This window comes from Melanerpes formicivorus, unplaced genomic scaffold (genome assembly GCF_026170545.1).
Source record: "Melanerpes formicivorus ecotype bairdi unplaced genomic scaffold, bMelFor1.0.p_v2 SCAF_24, whole genome shotgun sequence".
In the NCBI taxonomy this organism is placed as follows: Eukaryota; Metazoa; Chordata; class Aves; order Piciformes; family Picidae; genus Melanerpes; species Melanerpes formicivorus.
The window spans coordinates 11,282,824-11,302,198 of NW_027142376.1; the positions used below are offsets into that span (position 1 = coordinate 11,282,824).

General features: G+C 41.8%; 1 protein-coding gene across 13 annotated transcripts in view; it reads left to right on the forward strand.

The window, feature by feature from the left end:
- Positions 1-19,375, forward strand: part of RBMS3 (RNA binding motif single stranded interacting protein 3) — a 929,122-nt gene that overhangs the window by 755,574 nt on the left and 154,173 nt on the right. For all 13 annotated transcript variants that reach the window (XM_068152893.1, XM_068152894.1, XM_068152892.1 and 10 more), the window contains one exon: positions 6,798-6,877. In XM_068152893.1, coding sequence (XP_068008994.1) covers positions 6,798-6,877 — 80 coding nt within the window. The remainder of the gene's footprint in view (positions 1-6,797; positions 6,878-19,375) is intronic.

Genomic DNA, 19,375 nt, shown 5'->3' on the forward strand with positions numbered 1-19,375 from the left:
TGTTTCCTTTCTTTTACATCCCTCGAAAGCAACTGAGCAGATTTTACCAAAAACTTCCAGGGCATTTCACTGTGTCTTGAACCCCACAGTGTCTCATTGTGCCCCATGGGAGGGTTTTAGGAGGAGAATTAAGGAGAATGAGTAAGGGGCCAGAGAAGCGAATCCTTAAACTCCAGTCATGTGTCCACAGAAGTCCATCCGGTTAAAAGGGGATTGACATGAACTGGGCATTCACCTTTGCCTCTCCCCTGGACCATGCTTTGTACTTCAGTCCCATGCTACCTGGCTCTGAGCTCTCCATTGGATCTGGCATTCTGCAGGTCTCGTGTTGCTGTTGTTTGGCAGTGTGGGGTTTCTGCTGGCACCGGCAAGCAGAAGCTGGGGCTGAACAAGCCTACCGTATAGCAGAGAGAGAAATTAGGAGGAGGAGGAGGCAAGAAATAGTTACTAGAAGTAAGGAATTTTTAAAAAGGAGGTGATATGGGTGAGAATCTTTTGAGTTCAGTCTCTTTTAAGATTGCACATTGAAAGAGAGAACAACACAACGTTGCCCTCATACAGGAGGGTGACTTTCATCATAAGAGTTAAAATTCGTAGGTGTTTCTCTTAAATCACTGTTTCTGGGAATCATCTAATGACTTCAGCATCTGATCCTTCATTTTAGAAGTGCAACAAAGGCATAGTTCTTCATCCTTAAAAAAGCCAAGGAAAAAGTCACAGAAACTGGATTTGAAGACACAGTTTTAAAGCTGATCTCTTATGATTTGAGTTTTGCAAACAGGACATTAGCAGTGTTGGTGATGGTGTGAGTAAAAACCAGATCAGAAGCAGCAGTAAGTTATAAGGCCCTTGAGTGAGGCTGAAGGCCCAGGGTAGGAGAAGGTATTCAGAACATGGAGGGAAATATTTACCTTTTTCCTGAGGATGTGTTGTCACTTACAAAGAGGTAACTCTGTGTGCTGAAAGACCTGGCTTTCTACAGGTACACAAAGGGTGGGTTCCATATGGTAAAGTGGGAGAAGATAAATGATGCAATCATACTGGATCCAAGCAGCAATGCTTCTTGCCAAATGAAAGGGGGAATATTTGGAGGGAGATTTCTGAGGATCAGTGATGGTGCTACTTTGGAGGCAGAGAAGTGTCAGCAGCACCAGGGGGTGTGGAAATCTAGACAGTTTAAGGATGCATCTGTGAAGAGGAGAAATCCATTACTCTTCCTTATTCAAGGGTTTAATTGAAGGCACTTGAGAAAGTACTATAAATTTTGCTTGAACAAATCCATCATCTGGGACAACAGTGCCCTTTTATATATTAGGATCATTCCTACTTTCAACTGGAAGTTTCATCCTGCATCTCACTCAGGAAATTCTTTTATAATTGGATATCTCAGAAGACACTGGAAATCCCAAACATGCCCCAAAGACTTTGTGTGGTATTCCAGGGCCTGTGGCGATACATTTCCATTGAAAGCCCTTAAAGGTGAAGAAAGAGGAACAAGGAAAGGCAGGAGCCATCAGATAATTCACCTGAGGAATTTTCATAGTCAGCCCAATGTAGTGTGAGTTTAATGGGAGAACTCCTTGGGACATGGAAAAGCAGGCGAGGAGGCATTGTGGTATATCTTAGGGAGGGGCTGACCGGTACCACTGAATAAATGAAATAAAAATTGCTTTTTATAACCCCACAGTAAAATACTATTCAAGTAATATTTAAGTGTCCTCCCTACAGAGATAGTAATACTAATCACACCACACATTTGTGCGCCTCCCTCAGCTCCCTCAGTGTTTTATAGGTACTTTTAAATGATAATGTGTAAATGAAGAGTTAGAAACCACTAACTTTTTAATGTTGTTTGCCGTCGTGTAACTTAAAACGACCTTGCGAGATTCACCCTTGCAAGCGACATTTTACAACGCAGTCATAAACCTCTGAAAACAGAAATTTATGAGGAAAATACTGACAGTCAGAGAGTCGAGTATTGCACTGCTGATGGGCACCACTGTAATACTCAGCCTGAGACTGTGAAGACAGTAGCATAAATCAGCCTAGGTCTAGGCAGAAATAACTCGGTGTCCATACTATTCTTTTCCAGTGACATGAGAAAATTTGTCTAACACAAACTGGCATAAAAGAATGTTATGATGCTGTTCCCAGCAAATGACCAAAGTCAAAAGCTTCTCAATTAGTTGTCCCCAGAACAAAAGGAAATATCAAGGGGATGGTTCCATCCCTTTGTGACAAATCCAGAGGGTCCGCAGGGAGGCATTCACCTCTTGTTGTTGGGACTTCGGGCTTCATCCATGACTTTTCCCTACCTTGTTCTTTTGGAAGAACTTCCAGAGGGATGCTTTCCTCTGCCTGCATATTTTTCATTAAACTAATCTCCTCCTTGTGTTTTACATGTCTTAAGTTTAGTGTTCAACTCAGCAACTGAAGGGGAGCAACAGAAAAAGGGAAACATGATTTCAAGTCCTCACCAAATCATTATTCTATTTGTAGAAGTTTTGCATGGATTCTGGTAAAAAAGGAGGTGCTGCAGTTTCCATTGAAGCTAAGTGAGAGAGAGGAGCCTTTAATTTGTGTGTTCTTTTTTTCAAAGGAAAAGAATATGCAGGATTTCAGGGTTTTCCAGCATGGCATCAGAGTCATTTAGTTATACTGGATTTCTCCCGAAACAGAGGTTCCTCTATGGATGGCAGTGTAGCACTGTGCAGAGATACTCAGGCAGCTCAAAAGTCACCTTGGCATCTAATGGGCCATGCTGCAAAATATAGTATGGATCATATGCCCAGAGATGAAATACCAATCCTGTCCTCATTAGAGTGATTTCTGTGGATTTATAGATGCGCCTGAGATAGTAAACAACTTCCTGTTATGCATGCAAGCAGTACTGAACATGAAGAATTTACAGGCAAGGCTTACTGAGAAAAGATACAATTCATGAATGATGAGCAGAACTTGTCAAAATTAATATCTCTTCCTAAGCTGTAAATGACAAAGGGAATGTTTTTTCCAGAGTAGAATAGAATAGACCAGACCAGACCAGACCAGGTTGGAAGAGACCTTCAAGATCATCGCGTCCAACCTATCATCCAACACCACCTAATCAACTAAGCCATGCAACCAAGCACCCTATCAAGTCTCCTCCTAAACAAAAAGAAAGAAGCCAGCCTCTGGCTCAGATTTAGGGTTCTTTTTATTTCTTAAGGGTGTTTGCTTATTCAAAATAATATTCAGATATATATGATAGCTATCTCCAAATTCTATTTAAACATGAACTGTTATCCAAGATCCTCTTAGAATCAGCAATAAAAATATCCTGGTGAAGAGAATTTGAATGCAGTACTTTGTGAATGATCACAAGTTTGTATCAGCATGTAAAGCTCATCTTCCCCTGTCTAGTGGGGCTGTTGAATGTCTGCATCTTTCAGTGGAAGGTTTTGAAGCATCTAAGACCTTTATCTTTCCTCTGAATTACAATTTGCCACATTTTTGTTCTATCAATTATGAAAAATCTCCAATGCTAAAAAAAAGTAAAAGAATTTAAGTATAGTTTGTCCATCTCCCTCAAGTTTCCTCATACATTCTAGAACAGAAAAGTGCCCCAGCTTGGTTTTTTTTTTTTTTGGGAGGGGGGAAAGATAGAATTTATTAGTGTAGACCTAACAAAAGTGTATTTTTACTTGGTCTCTTCCCTGGTATGGAAAATCTTTATGGCTAAAACAAGTAAGAAGAGAAAGAGGAATGTCTGAATCGAGTGTGCAGATAGGTTCAGCTCATGGCTGGGCACCTGCCATGGTCAATGACACCTAAGTGCTTGACGTTTCAGGGCGATAATCAGTGATGATCAGAGTTTCCACTAATCTAGAACTGGATTCCTGAAATGAAAAGTATCAGACAATTTTAATAATGTATCTGGTTGCTCTATACCCCTCATTCTTCCCAATCAGGCAGAGAGAATTTGAAAGGGTTATTTCTGGAAAACATGCATTGTGGACAAGTGAAAATCATAATTCATACTTAGGTGGCCCTGGGATAGATGCCATCCTGATTAGTCAGTGGCTGCCTGGCCAGCCTCAGCATGACTGAGAGGAAGGACTGCCCCACAGGCACACATTGCAGAATGAATGCGGGGTCTCCAGCAGGGGAGAGGAGGGGCAGATGCAGTTGTTACTCAGCAGCACATCTGAAGGAAACATATATTTGTCTATTGTGCTGCCTTTTCAAACTGAGTCGATAATGCCAGTGTCAGTTTCAAGTGAAGTGTGTGCCAGATTACAGATAGCTAGCTTTTGAGAGCCGTTAATTGTGAAACTAGAGAAGAAAATGTGCACGTTCTTTCTCAGACTGCTATTTGAATGATGTCCTTTTTATCCTAGAACACTGTGGATTTCACTTTTATTCTCTTCCCACATAAAATGCATGAAGTGCACTGAGTCTCTTTCACTTGGCAGCTTACATATTGCATTCTTTGCAGGGACCGCTTTGGCTTGTTAAAATGTACCCCATGTATTAAAATGAAATTGTCACTGCTGCGTGATGCAACATAACATGGTTTGACACCAAACGCCTGCAGCTACAAAACCCAGACTTTCATTGCATTTATTCTTTCAGAGACATGAGTCTCCAAAGGCTCAGTGCAGACATCTGCTTAGTGAAATCTGAATTAAACCAAAGTGAGCAACGTGTGTTGTTATCTGTCTGCTTGTAGAAATGGCCCAGCCTACATGACGGTCACTGATGCAGCTTGGAAGGGACAATTTTTAATGAGTCCACCTGAAACAAACTGACAAAAGACTTTGCCTTGCTCAGAGACTCAGGCAATCAGGATATTTTACATTTGTTTTATTTTTTTCTTTCAGCAGTGGTGGGTTGGTCCTTTGAACTCTGGCAGAGTTGTACCCTGAGAGGCAAACTGCTGCTCTATATAAGCCACTCTTTCCTGAAACCACATTACATTAGGTAGATAAATTGAAGTTGTTTTGTGAAGAGTACCTGGAGAACTAGAATCATAGAATCAATAAGGTTGGAAAAAACCTCATAGATCATCAAGTCCAACCTATCACCTATCACCTCATGACTAACTAAACCATGGCTTCAAGTGCCACGTCCAATACGTTTTTGAACACCTCCAGGGATGGTGACTTCACCACCTCCCTGGACAGCACATTCCAATGGCAAATAACTCTTTCCATGAAGAACTTTCTCCTCACCTCGAGCCTAAACTTCCCCTGGCACAGCATGAGACTGTGTCCTCTTGTTCTGTTGGTGGTTGCCTGGGAGAAGAGACCAATCCCCACCTAGCTACAACCTCCTTTCATGTAGTTGTAGAGGGCAATAAGGTCTCCCCTGAGGCTCCTCTTCTCCAGGCTAAACAATCCCAGCTCCCTTAGCCTCTCCTCACAGGGCTTGTGCTCAAAGTCTTATGAGGAGTGGCTGAGGGAACTGGGCTTGATCAGTCTGGAAAAGAGGAGACTGGGGAGAGACTTTTTCACCCTCCACAACTATCTGTCAGGAGGTTGAAGTGAGGTGCATTTTGGTCTCTTCTCCCTGGTAACGAGTGATAGGATGAGAGGAAATGGCCTCATATTACACCAGTAAAGGTTTAGATTAGATATTAAAAGAAACATCTTTTGCTGAAAGGGTTCTCAGACACTAGAATAGGCTCCCCCAGGAGGTGGTTGTATCACCATCCAGGGAGGTGTTTAAAAAACACAGATGTGAATCTGAAGGACATGATTTAGCACCAGAGTTGGTAGAGTTAGACGATGGTCGGGCTCCATGATCTTCAAGATCTTTTCCCATCAAAGCTCTTCTATAATTCTATGAAAGTAAGCACTGGTATATTCAAGGAGCATTGAACATGGATTTTAAACACATTTTTTTCTAAGAACAACAAAGCAATATGATTTTTCTTTTTGCTTGCTTATCAGCTTTCCTTTTCTCTTATTTCCCCTCTTCAAAATGTCTGTACTCACTCTGTAGCAAAATCAACTTTTCTCTGGACTAGCATGCAATCAATTTACAAGACCTGAAAGAATGGTGAATTCCAAGATATGGTATAACCGTGGCTTGGGATTTGAATGGTCGCTTTGTATTCTTTATGGTTCCTTCAGTAATATATGCAGAGCTCAACTGTTAATGCATTAATGTCCCAATGTTGAAAGTTACCTTGAGGTCATATGAGATGAACAGCTACCACCTACTAGTATTACTGTCTTCACCCAAAATTTGGCTTTATCTTGTAATAGACACATCTGCATTGTCTTTGGTTTTACCACACAGTCTGTCTTTGCAGGTTATTATTTTTTTTCCCCCAAGTTTTAACCCTTAATAATTGTGGCTTATTCCTCTGGGTTTTTTCCTCCAAATCCTGTTCAGTTTTTTTTTTTCATGCCATATGAAGTTATGCTGGGTGCACCAGGAATCTAGAAACGTGTCCTTTGCCTTTCCAAGCAGTGTGTCAGAGCATAAAGAATGTTCTTGTTCAGGATGATCCTCTGGAGCCAAAAGGGGACTGCTCATTGACAGTGCTGCAGCTCACGCACAGCTGGGACTGCAATTGCAGGCTTTGAGGGTGGCAGGTCCTCCTCACAAGCCATGCTGTACCTTAATGAGCTCAAAGCAGTTTCACTGCAGAATGCAGCAAGAACAGCTTTGAGGATTTCTCTCAGCATCTGTGCTTGTCCCTTTTTTTTTTTCCCTGTTGCTTTTTGGGTTTGCTGACTGAGCACTTTCACACCAGTCTAGTAATACGTATTGCCTCTAACACCATCTCACTTGCTTCTCTTTTCCAGAATGGAGTCTACGGAAAAATGTGAAGTAGTAATTCAACATTTCAATGGCAAATACCTGAAAACCCCACCTGGTCTGCCAGGCAAGTAGCCATCATTATGGAATTTAAAATTCACTGAGAAGTTTGGAATAAAGAAATGTTGGAACTTATGTTGGGACTGGCTTGTAGTGCTGGCCCTGATAAGAGGCTGTAAGACTTCCTTGGCTGAAACCTATCCTTTATGATCCATAGCATCTTCTTTCTTACTCAAGTTTGTATTAGTCAAGCATTTATGCATGGCAGAAGTAAATTTAAGTGCATATAAAAATCATCTTGGTTTACTGCATGTTTTACTTCGAATGCATGCATCAATTGTGATTTTTTTTCCCAGTTACAGCAGAGGCCATGTAAATAAATGCTGATGCTTTCCTAACAAACTAGGAATAGAACGAGACCAGCAACTGTATTACAGGTTGTAAAACAAGCAGGACTTCATGTTGTAATCTTCATCTGCCAACTCTATGGCCACCAGCTCTGCAAACTTTAGGGATCAGTTGCTTGATTCTTAGTGTTTAGTGCTGCAAAGATTTCTCACGCAGAGTGTCTGAAGAGCTGTATTCAAGGAGCAGGAAATCCTTGCAAAAATTTCATCCTAAGGTTTTTGTTTGTTTGGCTGTTGTCTGTTTGGGGGGTTTTGTTTGGTTGTTTCTTTTGTTGGTCTATTTAATTTTTTTTCTTCCTCTTTTTAGCTTCTATTAAGCTATTCTCAGTTTTTAGGTTTTATTTTCATTGAATTCCTCCTTATTCATTACCTGGTTCTTTTTGCAGAAGATACACTAAATACACCAACTAAAAGTGAGCCATCTGCATGGCTACTGTGTACAGTAGTGGAATGTTGCAGTGTGCATACACGTTTCAGTCAGATCAGGATCATGAACAATTATCAAACTTCAGTACAAGTTGCAAGAATCCATTTTATGGATTTCTTTTCCAAAAGTAGTCACTGACAATTTTCCCTAACACTAATGAAGCACACCACCAACCTTGTGAAGTACAACAGACTCAGGCTGCGTAGAACAATGGGCAAAGCAACACTGACGTACACCTTTAACCTTTGCTGTGCCTTCCTGTATGCATCCATTGAGTCCCAGTAGTAATCTGTTTAATATAATAGCAGCACCCAATGGAAGGAGTGTGAATAGCAAGGAATCCTTAAGCACAGCTTCATCATCATATGCTCCATGGTCACATTCCCAGGTGTCACAGAGAGGACACATCGTTTGAGCCAGAAATAAAGCAGAATGTTACTACAGCACGTGCTTGAGACAAAAAGGCTACATGGTAAAGGATGAAAGATAGAAGCTGAAATATTTTTTCTCTTAATTTTTAAATTAGTCAGGCATATAGTGGGTTATCAACATGAACAATATGGGACATCAAAATAGGAGTCTTGATAAGATAGTATGATTACTTGCTTTTGTTCCAAGATATGTAATGAAATTGGATTTTGATGGGTCTGATATTTGCTACTTTCTCAGTTAAAGGACATGGATCTTTCCTGCAGATGGTGCCCATGTGGGAAATTTCTCCACTATGTTTCTCTTGTGATTGTCATAATCAGATGACATTTAGTTTCAAGAGATGAGTTGGGAAGTGACTTGCGTTTTCATTTACCTGACTACTATTTAGGTGCAGGTAAAGCATAATGAAATGCAAGGCATGAAATGCAGGACAGAATATCTACACCATCCCATTGTGTCCTCCATTTCTGCAGCTCCAAGCACAGATAATTAGAAATAATTGCAGAGCATTTGATCCACATAAAAGAGAATATTTGTGCCTCATTATCAGAGCAAGGGACTCTGTAAATCCACATTTAAAAGATTTTTCATATTCATCCCTCCTCTTCTTAAGAAGCTAGAGGACAAACAAAATCACTTGAGTGGTTGGGTCAATTCAAGTCATACTGGCCACTTCTATTTATTTACATTTGATCCAGTGCAAAACCCACTCAGTTCTAGTTTCTTTTTCACTAGAGTCCTACTCAGTTTACAAATCTGTGCTATGAGCCTGTATTTTAGCCTGTCAGCAAAGACAGAAGCATCTTGCTTTACCTTCTTTCTGGCAGCTCCTTATCTTCCTGCATGGAGAAGGAGGAAAAATCAAGTCTCCTACTGTACATGCATAGTCAGTCATAATCTGAAAATCATACTCCCAGCATCTCAGTAATTGGCTTAGAAAGAAAATACTCTCCACTTGTTGCTGTGACCTCTTTATGGATTTCAGTTTAAAAATGAGGAACCAGAGAATGTTAGTGGAGGTATGCAACACCATCTGTTATTAATGTTAGTGGACATATGCAAAGCTACCTGTTATTAATTTCTACTACTTAAAGGCATGTTCTTACTACAAAGAGAAAATTTAATTGATTTAGGATTAAATCAAATAGGTTTAGGGTTTTCATCTGTGTTTCTTTCAACCATAACAGTGAACTGGGAGGGTTTGATATTTTTGTCCCCATCTCCTCTCACCCAAGCTCTGATGTTCTGGTTTGGACTTTCCAACTACTGTAAGGTTGGATGGGGCTCATCAAGAAAGAAATCAGGCTGCCTGCAGGCCATTTGGTCATGAGGCAGTGGGATTATGGACCAGACAAACTGTTTCGTCAGCCTTCATCCATGCTGTCTTTTCCAGTTTTGTTTCCTGAAAGGTAATCCTGGTGACCCAGTATGATATATGTGTATAGGAATCCCATATCTATAGGATGAAATCTTCAAGTACTGATGGGGGTGGTTTTGCAGGGTTAACAAAGTCATGATGGAAGAAGGACTGGAGTAGGCAGCTTTCACATGATGCTGAACAGCTCATCAGAAAGACTGGACAGCACGATTCTGGCTTTCACAATGAATAAACCATGGACCATGGCTTAGTTATATCCTCCCAAACAGTTATCTTAAACATTCATATTGAATACAGAACTCTTTTCCAATTACTTTTTCCTTGGCAAATGAGATATAAATTTAATTGGTCAGGATTTTTGCTGTTTGAAATAGGATAGAAATTTCAGGAGTGTCACTATTGCGTACCTGGATGCTTGAGCTCTGCCTGGAATCTGTCTGATCCAGGCCAACAATATAGCAGAAGAACATAAAGCAGTGTTGCATCTGCAAGGAAATGAGGGCATACAGGCAACTCCAAAGGTTCTATATTCTGTATGTTCTCAAGGCAAAAATATATCATTCCTTGTCTGACTTTCTAACTTGAACTGATGTCTGTTGTCTCTTAATAGAGCTGACCACTGGCAGCTCCAGACCCTTCTGGAACAAAGGCAAGGGTGTTTCTCTGTCCAACTCCTTGTCTTTGCTCCATTCCAAAGGGAATTGCTGCACTGTTCTGCTTGCCCAACTAATGTACGTTTCATGACATTCAGTCTTATATATACAGTACAAAATAATTGGTTGCCCCATATAAAAAAGTTAGCTAGTATCTTTAAGTTTCTCCCATACTGAGAAAGTACACTTGACTCCAGAAGTCTGCAGACTCTCAGTGCTCAGCAGATGCCATGTGACCTTCATAAATATTCTGAGTGGCTTTGAGTGATTATTTTTAATGGGCTTGTGTGTGTGTGTGTGTGTGTTTGTTACTGTGCTCCCTTTATTAGCACTTTTTTGGGGGACATAAATATACCAGGACATGCTGGGAATATTTTCTTCCTATAGATAGTGCAGCCCCATGTGAAACTAATTTATAGGCTCTGTATTGTCAGTCTGAAGGATAAGTCACAAATGAATGCATTAAATTATATTAATGTTCATCTCCATCAAGATGTGAAGGGCACTAGTAATGAAGGTAGCTCGCTCTCAGTCTTTCAGTGCTACATCTCTTTTTTGTTGATGAATAGGAGACTATATGAAATCCTGGCAATCTATCACATTTTGCAATCACTGAATTCAAGTAAAAATTCCTTGCTTTTCTGTCAGTAACAAATTGGTTTCTATTTGGATGGGCAAGATTAGGGTGTACAGCTCTTGCACAGAGTTTTCGTTCATCTGCCGGTATCCTTGGATGTCTTCTGAAAACTTCATTTTCTCTTTTTGAAGAAATGCAAAGCTTTAATGAGTTCTTACTTTTCTCTCTGGAATTTGCACCAGCAACATGCTACAACTGCAGTAATTATTCTCTGCTGCTAAGTCCATTATGCTCCCTCACAGCATTTTCTACTTATTACAGTACTTCCTAAATTTTGTTTGCTTTGTAAACTAAACTCTGGTTGACAGAGTACCTTGGGCCAATTATTATCTCAGGGAAATCTTTTAAATGTGAGGCACACAAGTAGTCAGGATACATGGTCAAGATTCTTCCTCTTTTGTAGTAGTTCTGTGTGCCTCTCATTGCTTATTGTAATGCTAGGTTGCAAATATCTGACAGAAGGAAGAGGGAAGTACTATTCTTGCGTAGATTTTAGGCTGGATATCAGGAAGAAGTTCTTCATAGAAAGAGTGATTGGCCATTGGAATGGGCTGCCCAGGGAGGTGGTGGAGTCATCATCCCTGGAGGTGTTTAGGAAGAGACTTGATAGGGTGCTTGGTGCCATGGTTTAGTTGATTAGATGGTGTTGGGTGATAGACTGGACTCAATGATCTCAGAGGTAATTTCCAGCCTGGTTAATTCTATCCTATCCTATCCTATCCTATCCTATCCTATCCTATCCTATCCTATCCTATCCTATCCTATCCTATCCTATCCTATCCTATCCTATCCTATCCTATCCTATCCTATCCTATCCTATCCGCCTTCTGTACATCACTGCTCCGATGCCCAGAAAAACTTTCTGGAATCAAAGATCATACAAAATGGTCAGGTCAGAAGAGTCCTGATTCAGTCCTCTCATTGTGTACATTCACAGTCTGTGAATTGTGCATTTTGGGACTGACTTTTACTACAGCAAAATCTCTTAAAGAGAAAGAAATTATCTGCAACAATGCAGGTGTATTTGCAAATGCCACATTTCTTGCTTTAATCCTTATTGGCCATGCATTTTGCTCTTGCAAAGGTCCCAGGCACTGCATTGTTACAGACTCATTTCACCAGAATGAATGGATATTTTCTGACTCTCTCCTTCACTTAAATGTTTCTCTTAGGTCATTTCTTATACACCGCAACCATGGAGAGTGAATTCAAATCTTTGCTTCACAGAAGGAGACTTAGAACATCAAATAATATATTTAAGGCAAGATGTTTTATAGGAGGTTGTGGCTAAAATAGTCATGAGGAAACAAGTATTCCAGATGAGGGCTAACTGTGCAATGAAGAGTAGCAACATTTTATAGTTTTTGTCTTAGTGGATTAATAAATGCTACCTTGTTTAACATTAGAATAAACCTTTATTAGAATAAACCAAACCAGGTTGGAAGAGACCTTCAAGATCATCGTGTCCAACCCATCAACCAATCCAACCCACCCAAACAGCTAACCCATGGCACCAAGCACTCCATCAAGTCTCCTCCTGAACACCTTCAATGACGGCAACTCCACCACCTCCCCGGGCCGCCCATTCCATAGCACAATCACTCTTTCTGTATAGAACTTCTTCCTAACATCCAACCTGAACCTCCCCTGGCGCAGCCTGAGACTGTGTCCTCTTGTTCTGGTACTGGGTGCCCGGGAGAAGAGACCCTCATCAGCCTGTCTACAACCTCCCTTCAGGTAGTTGTAGAGAGTGATAAGGTCACCCCTGAGTCTCCTCTTGTCCAGGCTGAGCAACCCCAGCTCCCTCAGCCTCTCCTCATAGGGCTTGTGTTCCAAACCCCTCACCAACTTTGTTGCTCTTCTCTGGACTCGTTCCAGCAAGTCAACATCCTTCCTAAACTGAGGGGCCCAGAACTGGACACAGTACTCGATGTGTGGCCTAACCAGTGCAGTATACAGGGGCAGAATGACCTCCCTGCTCCTGCTGACCACACTGTTCCTGATGCAGGCCAGGATGCCATTGGCCCTCTTGGCTGCCTGGGCACACTGCAGGCTCATGTTCAGCCTACCATCGACCAGTACCCCCAGGTCCCTCTGTGCCTGGCTGCTCTCCAGCCACTCTGACCCCAGCCTGTAGCACTGCATGGGGTTGTTGTGGCCAATGTGCAGAACCACCCAGCACTTGGATGTGTTAAATCTCATGCCGTTGGACTCTGCCCATCTGTCCAGCCTGTCCAGGTCTCTCTGCAGAGCCTCTCTACCCTCCAGCAGATCAACTCTTGCCCCTAGCTTGGTGTCATCAGCAAATTTACTGATGATGGACTCAATGCCCTCATCCAGATCATCAATAAAGATGTTAAAGAGTACAGGGCCCAGCACTGATCCTTGGGGCACACCGCTAGTGACTGGCTGCCAGCTGGATGTGGCACCATTCACCACCACTCTCTGGGCCCGGCCATCCAGCCAGTTCCTAACCCATCGCTGTAAATTGTTTTTCTGAGTGAATGAACTTAAAATGTTTCATTTGGTTTTTAAGATGAATATTAGAGAACAATGTGGCACAGAAATGAGGAAAGATCATTCCTTATTTATTTCTGTCACAATACCACTTCTCATGTCCTAAGATTTCCAGAAATCTGCATTCCTTTCTCATTCATAATATCTAGTGGTAATGAACTGTGGCACAGTTTATCTAAACTATTTTTAACACATACCTTTTTTTTTCTTTCAAAGTGCGTTTTTGCTATGAAGAATGACTGTGTAATTTTTCTAATCAGCAAATCCATTCCCTTTATTATGCAATGGGAATAACAAAATCTCTTCTATATGTTACTGTTGCATAACCAGCATCGCTGAGAGCATGTGCACTGAATTCTGTCGCGCCTCATACTTCAGCTGAAGCGCTGACAAGTTTCTGATCCAGGGACAGTGCTGTTCCTTGGATGCACTTGTTAAAATCCAAGATGAGACAGGCAAGTTTTGCAGGTGTTCTGGCAGAAAGCTTCACAGCTTGAATTTCAGATTGTTCAGATCTAAAGGGTTGGCAATTTAAAACAAAGCAAAGCAATCACATAAAAACATGCAAGCCAGAGCATGGAACACTTTGGAACGTTGTAAAGTCATTTGTACATGGTTCAGAGTTCAGGAAGGAGTTCTGCTTTTGCATCAACTGTGGCCGGCAGTGGCACAGTTCCTCCTGGTTCTTTCTCTTCTTTATTTGTCTATGATAGCAAGCCAGCCACATGTCCCAGGAAGCCCACATAAGACTGTGTGGGCTGTACTGTTTTCACAGAATCAATAAGGTTGGAAAAGACCTCAGAGATCATCAAGTCCAGCCTATGACCCAACACCTCATGACTACTAAACCATGGCTTCGAGTGCCACCTCCAATCCATTTTTGAACACCTCTAGGGACAGTGACTCCACCACCTCCCTGAGCAGCACATTCCATTAAACCTTCTTTACCATCTTTCCCTTCAGAAGGCTGTAAATGATGGAGTATATCTACTTTGCAAACCCTAGTGCTGCAGTATAGTGTTGTCACACCTGATCCAAACAGTTTAAAACTCATTTTAAAAGCTAACTAGAGCAAGAGTATCAGAATACAGACTAACCACTTGAGCTCACAGTGTGTTCTTTTCAGTAATATCCAGCAAGTGGTTTACATATTTTTTCCTGCTGAGGAAAGTTATTTCCCTTTGAGGTCTTTCATAGGAAAGTTCTTCCTTTTCTCCTCCTTTCTCACTCCCTCACTCTTTTCCATTTGCTTTCACATTAAACATTTTTAAATTTGAGGTACAGAGATATTTCAGTCACAAATTTCAGTCTAAGTCTTTTCCCTGTGAATTTCAGCAAACCAGAACAAAAATTTGTATTGATCCTTAATGATGTACAAGTATATACTTATTTTATACACTCCCTTGAGCATCTGTATTTAAGCCAGAAGGGGAAGCCTCTAGGACTACACTTTTCAGATGTTTCAACAAAACTGAGGCATTGATTTTTCACCATTTTGCACCACCATGGTTAATTCAGTAAGCACCCAAATGCCTGGGCTTTGCTGCCTGCAGGGCTCAATGGGAACATGGCAGCTGCTGCCTTTGAACATACTTGGGTGGCAGACAGCCTCACAGAGGCTCTCAGATGGGCTTACTTCATCAAGACAGGTATGAAGGGTTTTCTCCAAGTGCTCTTTTTACTGTAAGATTGCAAAAAAAATAGGTGGCTTGGAAGAGAGGATATGTATCTGAACTTCCAAGTACCTTTCTGAACAGAAGTCAGCCTGCAGGTGGTTGGTGTATCCTTATGTGTTTTGGGAGAAATTTGATGCTGACACCTTAAGGGAGGGCTGTGCAGCAAGAAAGGGAGTGTAGGCGAGAGGGAAGGCATGTAATATGAGAAAGTAGTATACAGGGGTGCTCCTCCCTTCCTGGTCTTGCCTTTCAGGCACTTTCCTTCCCTCCATCTAAAAGCAAATCTTTCTCTACCACTGGAGAAGCATTGGGAACTTGTATGTGGGGTTTCCCCACACACGCTGCCTGGAGCATGGAGTGCCTAAAGTAGTGAGTGACAATCTTTCCCTTTGTGATTCATCCAGACAAAGTAAGACAAACGGTATCACAACTGCAATTTCCATGTATTTTGAATACCAGGAGCCTCTTGTGTAACTGAAATGTCTCTCTCCCCCTTTTTTTTCCCCCTCACTCAAGTGGAACTGCACAACTGAGAAAAGCTGTTTAGCCTGACAGGGCTTATTTGATCTTCTTATTTTTTTTATGTCACAACAACAATGTCATTGTGCTGGTCAGCAGTCCTTAGCAGCTGTAAAAACCCTATTCTTGGCCATTTATGTTAGTCTTTCTTCTCTGAATGGCAGCATTTGATCACAAGATCATAGAAAAGTCTTTCCCAGATTCAATCGCTGGAACATGAAAGAGGAGCAAAACAGCCCACCTTAGTGCCTGTGTGTCTGTAATTTACCTCCTACAATGTAAGAGACATCAAGAGGGAGGGGAAAGGCTCTGGATGTCTGATTCTACATTTATTCTTTTTCTTTTTTTTTTGCTGAAACTCATTAAACAGTATTTTTTTGTGTAGCTTTTCTCTCACCAGTCTGGATATAATCCTTGAGTATGCAGAGTCTCCAGAACTGCTGCTGTTCAGCAAAGAAAGAAAAAATAAACCAAAAACTGAGAGAGGAAGGGGAAAAGAGTAACTCAGCTTTTGGCTACATGGAATGGAATGGAATGGAATGGAATGGAATGGAATGGAATGGAATGGAATGGAACGGAACGGAATGGAATGGAATAGAATAGAATAGGTTGGAAGAGACCTTCAAGATCATCACGTCCAACCCATCAACTAATCCAACCCACCTAAACAACTAACCCATGGCACCAAGCACCCCATCAAGTCTCCTCCTGAACACCTCCAATGATGGTGACTCCACCACCTCCCTGGGCAGCCCATTCCAATGGGCAATCACTCTCTCTGTATAGAACTTCTTCCTAGCATCCAACCTAAACCTCCCCTGGTGCAGCCTGAGACTGTGTCCTCTTGTTCTGGTGCTGGCTACCTGGGAAAAGAGACCAAACTCTGCCTGTCTACAACCTCCCTTCAGGTAGTTGTAGAGAGCAATAAGGTCACCCCTGAGTCTCCTCTCCAGGCTAAGCAACCTCAGCTCCCTCAGCCTCTCCTCATAGGGCTTGTGTTCCAAACCCCTCACCAACTTCATTGCCCTTCTCTGAACTCATTCCAGCAACTCAACATCCTTCCACAGCCTGCTAACTGTATTCTTGCCTGAATTTCCCCCTCCAAGCTCACCCACTGTAACAGCACCATAAGTGAGCATCTGCCTTCCACAGTCTTCTTCCTTCAAGATATTCTCCATCAACTGCTTTTTTCACTACCTGTAGGATGGTTGTAGCCAGGAGGGGGTTGGTCTCTTCTCCCAGGCAACCAGCACCAGAACAAGAGGACACAGTCTCAAGCTGCACCAGGGGAAGTTTAGGCTCAAGGTGAGGAGAAAGTTCTTCACAGAGTTGTTAGCCATTGGAAAGTGCTGCCTAGGGAGGTGGTGGAGTCACTGTCCCTGGAGGTGTTCAAGAGGGGATTGGATGTGGCACTTGGTGCCATGGTTTAGTAGTCATGAAGTGTTGGGTGACGGGTTGGACTTGATGATCTTTGAGGTCTTTTCCAACCTTATTGATTCTATGATTATATTACAGTGCAACAAAAGCCTCAGAATTGGGCATTTTCAAAAGAAGCTGTGGTACCATATGAGTAGATACATTGTGATAGTCTCTCTTTCACTGATGTAGGAGTTGATGTCATAGGTTATTTTCATCTCTAATTTATCTTATTTCGAACTAGCCCCAAAGATGGCTCTAGTAGAAACCAGAGAAGTGTGATCTGGATTCTCTAAAGGTAGAGAGTAATCTCCATCTGTGTGGAAAGCAGCAGGAAAATACTTGCCTTTGCCTTAGGTGTCTGTGAATGTACACAATGAGAGGACTGACTCAGCACTCTTCTGATCTGACCATATTGTGTGATCTTTGATTCCAGAAAGTTTTTCTGGGCATCATAGCTGTAATGTACAGAAGGTGAATAGAATAGAATAGACCAGACCAGACCAGACCAGACCAGACCGGAAATGACCTCTGAGATCATCGAGTCCAATCTATCACCCAACACCATCTAATCAACTAAACCATGGCACCAAGCACCCCATCCAGTCTCTTGCTAAACACTTCCAGTGATGTTGACTCCACCACCTCCCTGGGCAGCCCATTATAATGGCCAATCACTCTTTCTATGAAGAACTTCTTCCTAACATCCAGCCTAAACCTCCCCTGGCACAGCTTGAGACTGTGTCCTCTTGTTCTGGTGCTGGTTGCCTGTAAGTGGGTCCATACTACCCATCCAGAATATGTTCCTAGGTTCATGTCATTGGCTTTTTATTTGAAGTAGTATTAGCAAGACATGTCAGTTCCAGGAAGTTGCATGGACACTTAGGTATTGAAGTCTTTTAGGCTTGATTGAAGTTACCCACCATTAATCAAAATTAATCGAAGAAATTGGATGAAAATAAATAGATGGAGCCAAACTGTCAGATGTGGGAAATAAAACTGTTTCTTTATCCAACAAAAAACAACTTAAAAGCTGAAAGGTTGTATTTGTCACACTAGAACAATCAGCCCAAGGTCAGGAAAAAGATTCATCCTTCCTTTAAGCTGAGAGTTTCAAAATGATGCTAATTATGTTGATTCTGATAGTGGGGTTTGTTCAGCAGATGTTTCCCTCTTAGGAAATACACAAGGACCACCAACATACTTCAAACAGACCCCCCTCCAAAAAAGAGCAGTCACCAGATAATGGTTTTCAGTCATCCCTGGTGGGTCTGAATCAATGGCTAATTTGTTATTCTGTTACTGTTTCTCATGCATCAGGTCCTGTACTTAGTAGTGAATATGAAAACCTTTCATAGAATCATAGAATGGTCTGGGTTTGAAGGGACCTCCAAAGGTCTAGTCTAACCCCCTGTTCAGTAAGCAAGGGTATCCTCAGCTAGATCACATTCCCCAGAGCCTGCTTGCTGCACATCTTCTAAGAACAAACACAAAGTTAACTCTTTTTGTTGTGGTGCTCCTAACCTTCTGCAGGGGTAGAGCAGTACAGGCAGAGACTAACAGTAACTGCAGTGCAAAATTGCCTTCGTAATTAGCCCTTTTTCCAGGGGGCCAGTTTCAATCTGAAACCTGTAATAGAGCTCTAAGGAGGCATTGTGAAAGGCTTTAGCCAGCACAAACATATTTAGTAAAATTAAATGTGGCTCTCAGAACTCACAAACACTACTTAAGAAATCAGAATAACACAGTTATCTAACAGCTGACAGTTTCTAGCTGTGGGTCTACTGACAGCTTATGGACAGCATATAAAGAGGATGTGGCAGAGAAAGATCAGTCAGTGGAAGAGATGATGCCAGGTTAGTTAATTTCAATTCCCCACCAGACCTGTGAACAGAGATCTTTGTTAGGTTCCACAGTGGAAGCTCTACAGTGTATGCTTTCTGTGAGAGAGCTGCATCTGCTAGAAATAACATAGGTTTGCTCCTTCTTTTAATCCTCATTTTGTTATTTTTCTGGTGTTTCTTAAGGTGATACTTTCTTGGTAAGAACAAGTTTAACCTGCACAAGCAGCTATTCAAAGAATAGCTGACTGCAGCTCACTTTCCTTGCTGCTGAGCACCTTGGAGAGAGTATCTTGATTAATAAAGTGGTTGTCTATCACTCCTGTTCCCAGCAGGGTTTGCACAGTGTGTCTTCCCTGCAGCTAGCATTGCCTTGCTGTCATCATCTCTTTTATGCCTGCATATCAGAAATTTCCTCTATGGGTTTTGAGCAGCCTCAGCTGCACTGAACTTCATGTAAATACAGTCCTGCATCTACATGTCCTGTGCCTGCAGCACTAGATGAGATACCTTCTGCATCTTGTCTCATTGGAAGGGGTTTTGCCAGCTGATGACACAACACGGACTCCTTCATTCTTGTTAGTCACACTGAGTGCCAGTGGCTTGGACCTAGAGCTTCTCTGTTGCTGTTCTTTTTTCAATACAGAGTCAGAGTTGCTTAA